The sequence below is a fragment of the Hyperolius riggenbachi genome, chromosome 5 (assembly GCF_040937935.1).
Source record: "Hyperolius riggenbachi isolate aHypRig1 chromosome 5, aHypRig1.pri, whole genome shotgun sequence".
NCBI lineage: Eukaryota > Metazoa > Chordata > Amphibia > Anura > Hyperoliidae > Hyperolius > Hyperolius riggenbachi.
Genome location: NC_090650.1, coordinates 100218568 through 100229862, shown reverse-complemented (window position 1 = coordinate 100229862; position 11295 = coordinate 100218568). Strand labels below are relative to the sequence as shown.

The 11295-nt window shown below is 38.5% G+C and overlaps 1 protein-coding gene across 1 annotated transcript; it reads left to right on the top strand.

Annotated features, from left to right (window-relative positions):
* Window positions 1–6129: 6129 nt before the first annotated feature.
* Window positions 6130–9029, top strand: HOXA13 (homeobox A13). Its single transcript, XM_068238666.1, has 2 exons — window positions 6130–6812; window positions 7689–9029. Exons 1-2 carry the CDS (start codon window positions 6167–6169, stop codon window positions 7931–7933), a joined length of 891 nt encoding a protein of 296 aa, XP_068094767.1. The 5' UTR covers window positions 6130–6166; the 3' UTR covers window positions 7934–9029.
* The last annotated feature ends 2266 nt before the right edge of the window (window positions 9030–11295 follow it).

Below are 11295 nucleotides of genomic sequence, written 5' to 3'. Positions count from 1 at the left end.
ATCTCAGGAAACTGGATGAGGTGCCCTTACTAAAAATACAATCTTGTACACCTAAAATGTGCCAAATAGGTCATATGTAATAGCAGCGCCTAATTACAGCAAGCATACAATTTCGGAGCTACATCTGTAACATAGTCCTTACCAGAACAAACACTGGGAGCTGTAAATGGGTAACTCAGTTGTGCTATGAGCAATGGCTGGGTCCTTACAGTTTTTTAAAAGCTAACATAGAATCCCTTTAGAGGGCTTTATAGGTATGCCGTTACTCAAAGTAGGACCATAAGCTGAGAATGTAGAGGAAGAGAGTGAGAATGATAAATTGTATGTGTGTGGAGAGGGGGGGGGGGGGGAGAGAGATAGAAAGGGGGCAGAGAGAGATAGGTATATTATTACATAAGTTTAATCTATTTTTTTACTTTATACCACCTTATTAAAGTATATAATAAAGAGTGTATGTTTCCAGTGTAATATACTGGATATTGTATGTTCTGTTTGGTGAGCTCTAGATTTTTTGTGTTTTGGAGTAGAGGAAGGGAAAGACAGAGAGATATAATAGGAGGAGAGAAAGAAATAGTGGAGAGAGACTATCATCCCAGTATGCCTCTTTTTAAATATGTTATAAAGTATATGCATGATATTAGTGTAATATATGCTCTGTTTAATGGGCTCTAGATGATTGTTTGTTTGTTTTTTTTGTTTGTTTGTTTGTTTGTTTGTTTGTTTTAAGGGGTTAAGGGTGGGGTAGAAGGAAAGGGAGAAATATAAAGTGGGAGAGAGAGAAAGAAAGAGAGAGAGAGAGAGAGAGAGAGAGAGAGAGAGAGAGAGAGAGAGAGAGAGATTACAGCGTTCCATATATTCGATTTAGATGTTTACTATTATGTTAGGTGTAATCATTGTTTTATTTAAAGTATGTAATAAGGTATGCTCTTATTGTACAATATGCTCTTTGCTCTTTTGGGGGTGGAGGTTTTCTTTTTTTGTGTGTGTGGTGTAGCTGGAGAGGGGGGGGGGGGTGGTGTGTGTGTGTGTTGTGTGTGTGTGTGTGTGTGTGTGTGTGTGTGTGTGTGTGTGTGTGTGTGTGTGTGTGTGTGTGTGTGTGTGTGTGTGTGTGTGTGTGTGTGTGTGTGTGTGTGTGTGTGTGTGTGTGTGTGTGTGTGTGTGTGTGTGTGTGTGTGTGTGTGTGTGTGTGTGTGTGTGTGTGTGTGTGTGTGTGTGTGTGTGTGTTATCATTTTCACTGATTCACACACTACATAGACACATAATTCCTATTTGCTTATTATAGGAGAAATGTTCGGAATTTGCACTGATTCATTTATGCCCCTGTACCATACTTGTTTTGTATTGTCTCTATTGGTCCTTCAGACTTGTTCCTAATAGTTTTCTAGCCAGCCCGGTCAACAGCAGATCGGCCACAAGCCAGACAAAGCAAAGGGTTCCAAATTGCTGAGCTGGAAAGAAAAGCCTTTGAAGAAAGCCACTTCCTTATTACAACAGGGGTAAGACAAAACATATCTGTTAAACTTGAACTTCACAGGGGTGTGCCTGTCTACGCCGGGGGCAGACAGCAGTATCCAGACAGAGAAAGTTAGGTAGTATTGAGCCGGATGCTAGGTGGATGGATGGATAGAAGATAGATGGACGATAGAAAGATAGATAGATAGATGATAGATAGATAGATAGATAGATAGATAGATAGATAGATAGATAGATAGATAGATAGATAGATAGATAGGTGTACATTTATTTAAAACCTAAACCTAGATTATCATTGCGATGCAATTATTGCATCTCCTCTATAGTATTTGGCCAGTTATGTCTTCTAGGTGCTGATCACAAAACAAAAAAAATGCTAACCTAAACCAAACACTATATTATTTCTACAAACTCAAACGACATGGCTGAATCTGACAGTAGAAGCATAACCACACTAACAACTAACTAATTAAAGAGAACAGAGATATTAGAGAAAAAAACATACATATATATATCATGGTATGTTTTTTTCTCTAAGATATATTTAATATATATTTACCTCTCAGACTTGTCGTTCTTCACAGATGAGTAGCTGGTACCAGAGTCAGGAAGGGATCTTACTCTTTAATAGGGATCTCTTTGGTCTGGGGCTGTGGGGAAGTGTCACACTGTTTAATTACCTCGTGTGTAGTCACCATTTGGACAAAGCAAGGATTTTTTTTCCACCTCATTCATTAATGATATCTCTAACTTGACCAATAATATAGCGGAAAGCTCCTATTGAAACGTGTATATATAACAGGATGCCGTATAGGTGTTTGTATAAAGTAGTATGACGTAGATATGTATTTAATTATGTATTTAATAATGAGACCGCCAAGCAGAGGGGATTTGTTCACATTGGCTCTGGGATGTTACAGAACATCAGCAAACGCAAGTATTGCAAGCCTGGTATAATAAACTATATACAGGGCTGTAATCCCAGACATTCTAGTGCTGTTGTTGTTGTGTTGCAAGGAATGCGGTCATTCAACTGGATTTTACTAGCTAATTAAATATAATATTTAATGCTGCATTCATAGTAAAAAGATGACTAACACCACCATTCTACTCACTGTAGTTGTATTTATTAAAATATGTGTATGTATGCGAGATATATATATATATATATATATATATATATATATATATATATATATATATATATATATATATATATATATATATATATATATATATATATATATATATATGCTAGTATCACTATACTGTTCTCATGGAGGATTTGTGGATGTTTTGGTGTGCCTACCCTTCCTCCGCTTTGCTATTTAATAGATGAATTATCCTTTTCTATAATACAAAATTAGAATAGTAATAAGGAACAAACATAGCCTGTATTTTCCTTCTATCCTTCTGTACCAGCGAACATATCTCCTGCCTCGTGGTACAGCGTTTGGTATTCGTTTATTGTAATTTGAAAAACTGTGGAGTTGGCTGCACCATTCTCACAACATAACATCCTGGCTCATGAGTTAAGACAAAATAACACGATAAAGTGAATCCCTTTCTAGATTTCTTGTATTTAGAGGACGGTAAAAAGGCGGTAACATAAACAAGAGTTTATAGCACAATGCAAAGTCGTGTTATGAAAATACTATGAAAGTGTTATCAATGCATTCCAAAACACATCATTAACCCACACTGCATTTTACATTATTTACATTATATAAACGAAAATAATATTTCCCCAGGCTTCAGGCATATACCTCATTGTCATTTGTTACCAGATCGATTCACTGATCTATATAGTCAAACAGATAGATATATATATATATATATATATAGATAGATAGATAGATAGATAGATAGATAGATAGATAGATAGATAGATAGATAGATAGATAGATAGATAGATAGATAGATTACTAGTTTATAAATACAGTGTGTAGATAGCTGTTGCTCCCTATCACATCATAAGGCAGCAGCGTCCAATGCTATCACAGTTCACACAGACAAATATGGCATATGTGTGGGTATTAAACCCTGACCCTGTGTGCTAGGACTGTCCTAGTTTGAGAGAAGCTCTACTGCTTAATTGGCAGGGCTCATTCTGGCGAGACAAGCACTTTCAACTTGACCTTGGCCTCTATCCCTGCTCAGCCCTCACTGGAGCTGTTCTGCCCACTGCTCTGTGTACAGTGATACAGGAGTCCAGCCTGTGTCCTGCTGCACTCAGTGCTTCAACTAAAACCCCCTAACTCCTGTGCTATTATTAGGAATGACACTGATCCCTAGCAACATATTAACAGAACGGTGCAAGTATCAGGAATCTATTCATTTATGCAGCTTATTATCACAACTGCCTGTAGCGTGTGTATGAAAGTGTACACAATGCATTGTAAGCCCTCACTGTGGGCAGATGAAGAATCCCTCGTGTAAACAGTGTTGGATATAGTTCTATGTACCCTGTACGAGATGAACTCGTCCCTTAACTTGCACATTTTTTGCTTTCTTTCTTCCTGCATTAGCAGATACTTTGCAATAAACACATACAGGGAAATGTACCACTAATGTGTGATTTACAGTGTTTGCTGTACAACATATACTTCTCTATATTATTGTGTGCCTTGCTTCTGTACAGCACAAAGACAGTATAGTGAGGAAGAAGGGAAATGTATACAGAACTCACCGGTACACGGGTTACCTGTTTTATTATTTATCTTATTGAGGTGATATAGAGCAATGCTTCATAGCAAGCAGAGCCCCTCACATATGTGTTACCAAGGTTACAATAAATGATTCAGAAAACATGGCCATGAACCTATAGTATTTAAGTAAGATGCACTGTGTAACTATGTATTCATGTCTACATGTCTGTAGACGTGTACAGGACTGTTCCATACTGCAGCATGAAATGTAGACGTGTACAAGTGACGTATGCATCACACTACTATGCTGTGCACCCAGGCATACAAGCACTAGTGCAAAAGCAACAGGCTAGTGGTTTATCCCCATCTATAGATACATAGGAAGGCATGGTCGTGTATAATAGATACATGCAGAAATATAGCCTCAAACTGTAATAGGAAGACAACGTATAGACCCCCAGCAGGCCAAAACAAGAACAGAAAGCCTGTAATACACCTTTTTGTGTATATTTTTATAGGTTTGCAAAAGTAAAAAAAAAACTCACAACAAAATAAAAGAATTACCTCTGTTCTGTGATGTTCATTGCACTCAGTACACCCCAAAAATACTGAGAAAGCGCTCACATGATGGGGTCATTCAAATATATATATACTGCAAATATGCAATTATGTGTAGAGTAACTGAATATTTAAAAGAAATTATTTTGCACTTGATTGGGTATTTGCAGTTAAATCTCCCTCCCTTATCTTTTCTGACCAACGTTTTAGCAAATAACTCCTTATATTATTATAATTGGGGTATTTGGAGTATTATACATGCACGTACGTGAGTGCGTGTGACAGTGAGTGAGAGTGAGTGAGTGAGTGAGTGAGAGTGTGTGTGTGTGTGTGTGTGTGTGTGTGTGTGTGTGTGTGTGTGTGTGTGTGTGTGTGTGTGTGTGTGTGTGTGTGTGTAAGTGTGTGTGTGTGTGTGTGTGTGAGAATAAGTGTGTGTGTGTGAGGGTAAGTGTGTGTGAAAGACTAAGTGTGTGTGTGTGTGTGTGTGTGTGTGTGTGTGTGTGTGTGTGTGTGTGTGTGTGTGTGTGTGTGTGTGTGTGTGTGTGTGTGTGTGTGTGTGTAAGTGTGTGTGTGTGAGAGTAAGTGTGTGTGAGAGAGTAAGTGTGTGTGTGTGTGTGTGTGTGAGTGTATTTTCGAGTGTATATTTGTGTGTGCTTATAAACAAATCACATGCCGGTATATTCTATACAGATGGACGGATAATTAATCTATTTAGTCTTTTTATTCCACATCGATTTCCTAACTCCTAGCTATTGAATGCGAAGCCTTATGAGCGCCAGTGCTTTCCTATCATCTGCAAAGATTTTCTGGCAACACCCCCCCCCCCCCCCCCCCCCTATTCATCGATGCAGATATTACATGTTATTGATAGTTGTAAAGAAATCTTGTGACCTCAGCCTCCCTTTATTTAGTAGCTAGCTGTGACTGAGAGCAGCCTGGATCAGCCATGCTTTCCCTTTCACTAATAAGATAATAAGACACAGCTATGTAACATGTGCTTAATTGAGCTTAATAATGCTCCACGTTATGACAATTTGTAACATAAATGTAACTCATAACACAGTCATCATCAGCAATGATGAATGATGCAATAGGCTAATACTCTAATCAAGGGGGGGGGGGGGGGGGCAACCCCATGGATCTGTCCCCAAATGGGCTCTAATAATGCTATATTATGATATTTTCAGCCACATTCCTATGAGAGGCTGCATAGAAAAGGATAGAAACCCACCTATGGCAGAGCGTCTCCGGCTTTCTATATTTATAAGAAGAAGTAGGAAGGGGAGAAAATGAATTATCTGCATGCATTTGGCTGCTCTGTGGTTTATCAGCTGCTTTGCATATCACGTGCCTCCTCGCAGCCAATCAGAGGGCGCTGTGCGCGAGGCTGGCGCGTCAGCGCTGCTTAGGCTGAGCGATTTCGAATCTTTTTTTCAGTCTTTGGGGCTTTTAAAAAAGAGCCACTAGTCTCAATGCTGGCCGGGCTATGACAGCTTCAGTGCTCCTCCATCCACGCTGGGCCGAGCCGGTGATGTTCCTTTACGACAACAGCTTGGATGAGATAAATAAAAACATGGAGGGTTTTGCAGGGAGCAACTTTGCAGCGAACCAGTGCAGGAATCTCATGGGACACCCAGCATCTCTGGCCCCCAGCAGCGCCTACTCCTCCAGTGAGGTGCCAGTGTCTGGCATCGCCGAACCTGTCAAGCAGTGCAGCCCCTGCTCTGCAGTGCAGAGCTCCTCCAGTGCCAGCCTGCCCTATGGATACTTTAGCGGCGGATATTACCCCTGTAGAATGACACACCACAACACCATCAAATCCTGCGCGCAGCCCTCCTCCTTTGCGGACAAATACATGGACACCTCTGTCTCTGCTGGAGAAGACTTCCCTTCCAGAGCCAAGGAGTTTGCTTTTTACCAGGGATATGCCACGGGACCTTATCAGCCGGTGCCAGGCTATTTGGATGTGCCAGTGGTGTCCACTATTGGGGCGCCAGGGGAGCCGAGGCATGAGCCTTTATTGCCCATGGATAGCTATCAGCCCTGGGCCATCACCAATGGGTGGAATGGGCAGGTCTATTGTGCCAAGGATCAAGGCCAACCAGGACACCTCTGGAAATCTACTCTACCAGGTAAAACACCTGCTTTTTCATTCTAACATTATATCCACTGTCCTTCTGTGAACATCAGCAGCATTGCTATTACCATTAGTAAATAGGATGTGTCTTGTTCAGTTGAATTGTTGATGTTAATACCTTATGTTTTAAGAAAGCACATTTTATCACGTATAGCTTTTTCAGGAAGATGGTTGTAGGTCCCTTTGTGCCCCTTGTGCTTTTGTAAACGTTCTGGGTCACCATGAGCAATTTGGGTAGATTTGTAAATAAGTAATAAAGGCAATCCATTAGGCCTTATGTTTATATAACTGGTGAACGTGCTTGTATATTTTAAAATAAGGATGATGATAGATAGATAGATAGATAGATAGATAGATAGATAGATAGATAGATAGATAGATAGATAGATGGCTGTTGGTTGTAAACAGTGTAAACAGTAGGAAGGGACAGTGTTAAAAAAATAAGAAACATTACTATATTTGCCAGCACGTCTGCCTATATTATCCATAGATATAGATACTTTGCTGGTAGGTGTAGATAGATGATAGATAGATAGATAGATAGATAGATAGATAGATAGATAGATAGATAGATAGATAGATAGATAGATGAAAGAAAGAAAGAAGATAGAAAACTGACAAATGCAAATGTTATTGCGCCTTGATATTAGCTCCAGATTGTTATTTTACATATATGGTATATTCAACATATCTGCCTTTGTTCTATTTCTTGGTATGGTTCTGGTATTGACAATGTGTTGTAGAATTGTAACTGATGAGATCGAGGCAAGTCTTTCATTCGTGTTAATATCCATACATATTGGTCCAAGCTTCTCTGTGCTGGTGAATGAGCGCCTGGCAGCCCTGCTGACCTGTCCTTTCCCTTTTGCAGACGTCGTATCGCATCCTTCAGACGCCACTTCGTACAGACGAGGCAGGAAGAAGCGAGTACCCTACACAAAAGTCCAACTGAAAGAACTGGAAAGGGAATATGCTACAAATAAATTCATTACTAAGGACAAAAGGAGGAGGATATCCGCCACCACCAACCTGTCAGAGAGGCAGGTCACTATCTGGTTCCAAAACAGGAGAGTGAAAGAGAAGAAAGTGATCAATAAACTGAAGACCACCAGCTAATAATGGTCGGATTACGTCGGAGAGTGAGCAGGTTCATATGTGTGGAACTAACCTACCCTGACTAGCAAACACGGTCACCTCCGGGTCTTTTGAATATGGTTTAGAAGAAAAAAGAAAAAAAGGGAAAAAAATACAAAAACAATTCACGGGGGGAAGGGAGGGACGGGGAGTTATGTTGCGATGTAATTATGTTGTGAAGGCCAGGACTCACAGCTTGCTGGAGGTTAAACAGCGCTAGAACAACTCTTGGATATGGTGTAAACGCCCAATAAGGAATTTAAAAGAATAATAATAAATAAAATAAGAAATCGATTCAGTATAATATGAATTCTGATTGCAAAGAGAGACGTGTAATTAATCAAGAATCGATTACAAATCGAGAATTTCAGTCTAATAATTGCGCTTTGAACCTTGAAACCAGACTGCATGTTGAGTGACTGCTCAGGTAACTTATAGATGTATCTTTTACTGTATGCTTACATTATACATTCTGATATAAGAGGAGTGTAATTTTATGTCGTGGAAGAATTGTACAGTCTTTTGCTGGGATGGGGGAGGAGGGAAGGGGGGAGGGGTGGTGAGTCTTTAATCGATATAAAACTGAAGAATTCAGAATTCATCTGAAGGAAGCACCTTGGACTTGTGATTAGTTCTAATGAATGAGTGTGTTTTAAGGTGCAACTAAAATAGCTGCCTCATTAATCCTAATTTTACATTTCAAGTGAAGTATTTAAATTGCTGGGAAAAAATATATATAAATAAACCGGTCCTTCATGTACATAATAGGAACTTATCCGAACTTTTTTCAATAAGGAAACCGGTTGTGTAATTTACCATTATTGCAAAACAGCACAGAAAATTCAGTTTAGATATTTAAAAAAAAGTTGAGTTATTTGTTTTCTAAGATTTGTATAAATTATCATTTTTTTATTTTCAGTTTCTTTACGGTTTGTATTGGGCCGCAATAGAAAATGGTAGCCAATAATTGCAGCACTTTTAATACAATCAGTTATTTGAACAATTTTTTTTGTGTTTCTTCTTTTAATCACTCTAAAATATTATCATGTAAATAATAAATTAGCTCACTGTGAACATTTATTTGTGCACCCTGAATTTTTATTTTTGTTTGATAGTGTAAAGTCGTTATAGTTATCCTCTAGATAACTGTGAATAAGATGGGAATTGTATTGTGTGAAAAGATGGATAAAGGATGCAGTTTTCTAATGGTTGCGCTAGATGTTTCAGATTTAGAGACAGAAGACTGGGAGGTGCCAGTAGCACATACATACTAAGAACTGTATTTGTACAAAATTATGCATTGGTCTGAATCATATGCATGATGTTCCCATACCCGTTGTTAGAATCAGTTGTAGCGTTGGAAATGTATAATAGCAGCCATTTCAGAGCTGTCTCTGCAAAAAAAAAAAAAACTATGTCGTTTGTAGAAACAACTGGATTGGAAGGCCTTAAACCTTGACCTTGACGAAAAGAGACAATTTGTGACCTTGACTTCTGACAGCTCATGAATAGGAATCTCTGGGATTTGTAGATCAATAGCGCCATCTGGTGTTCAAAGGCGTATCTGCAGCGCTGCTGATTCAAAGTGTATTCATGTTGGTCCTTGTTAATGTCTAAACTTGTAACCTACTAATTCATATTAATTACATGTTTTATTGAAGTTTATCTGGCTGTTGTGGTTTACTTGCGTGGCATAAAATATGTGCAGTTGGCGCAGAAAAACGTTTGGTTAAATATACATTACTATAACGGAACTAAGGCACGTAGCTGTTTACCGTTACAATTGTGTATTGAGAAACGTCTTTAATATTATATTTATTAGGGGAAAAATGCCAAAGCTGTTATCGGCTATTAGTGAGCATTTTTCATTTTTCATTGGCATCATCTTAATAGGAACATCACTAGTAGCCAATGCAACCGAGCGCATGTTTCACAATAAATATATATCACATTATGCAAATGTACAGTTCAAGCAAATATATATATATATATATATATATATATATATATATATACTGCTGGGCCTATATGTGTTAGATAAATGACAATTTTTATTCTTACTTGTTTTACTGCTGAATGGGTAAATAGAAAACATTTCCTATTTATAAATCAACGAATGTATGCATGGGAAATAATGTTTATTTAAAGAGTATACACCCCCCCCCCCCCCCAAATGGTTTTATTTTTAACCATCATATTGTTCTTTACTGAATGCTACGTTTTACGGTGCAGAATGTATTTGTGATATATATTAACATCTGGTAAATATTGTAGATATCACAAATACACTCTATTTCACTCTTCATCTTTACACACACACACACACACACACACACACACACACACACACACACACACACACTCACACACACACTACTATGTACACGTTATGTACATACACACATATAGGAAAGTGTGTGTGTGTGTGTGTGTGTGTGTGTGTGTGTGTGTGTGTGTGTGTGTGTGTGTGTGTGTGTGTGTGTGTGTGTGTGTGTGTGTGTGTGTGTGTGTGTGTGTGTGTGTGTGTGTGTGTGTGTGTGTGTGTGTGTGTGTGTGTGTGTGTGTGTGTGTGTGTGTGTGTGTGAAGATAAAGAGTGAAATAGAGACGGGAGTAATAGATATATATTTACAAATTTGGGTACGGTAGTTAGGTAGATGAATGGATGGAACAGATGTATTAGATTAATAAGCATTACATATAGAGGCGTATCAAAAATGATAGAGTGCTATCAGTATATAATTAGTAAGAATTCAATCGAGCATGTGTTTTATTCATTGTTATTGTGAGTGTGTATATATATACATATATTCAACTAAGCAAGCATTAGCTGTATTCGCTTGTATTGTGTTTATCAGTGAGTATATGTGTTATATATATATATATATATATGTGTGTGTGTGTGTATATATATATATACATATATATATATATATATATATATATATATAGAGAGAGAGAGAGAGAGAGAGAGAGAGAGAGAGAGAGAGAGAGAGAGAGAGAGAAAGAGAGAGAGAGAGAGAGATAGGTAGATATATATAGATATATAGATATATTCAATTAGGCATTAGTTGTATTTTTTGTTGTTGAGGTAGTGTATATTTTGCAGCATACTGTACATACTGTAAAGAGAAGCAATCTTGCTCTCAAGAGATACTGCCCCCGCTTAAAAGCTTCCTGCGGACACTTCCTGTGTGTGTAGACAGGAGAGTGTATACGAGTTCTGCCACCTGTGTGGGTACATGTATATCTAGCAGCATAGAGGGGCTGGGGATTGTGCCCGTGTGGCTGGTGGCAGCACGCATGGTCATATTCCTGGACATGCTGCATATCATCACGAATCTCC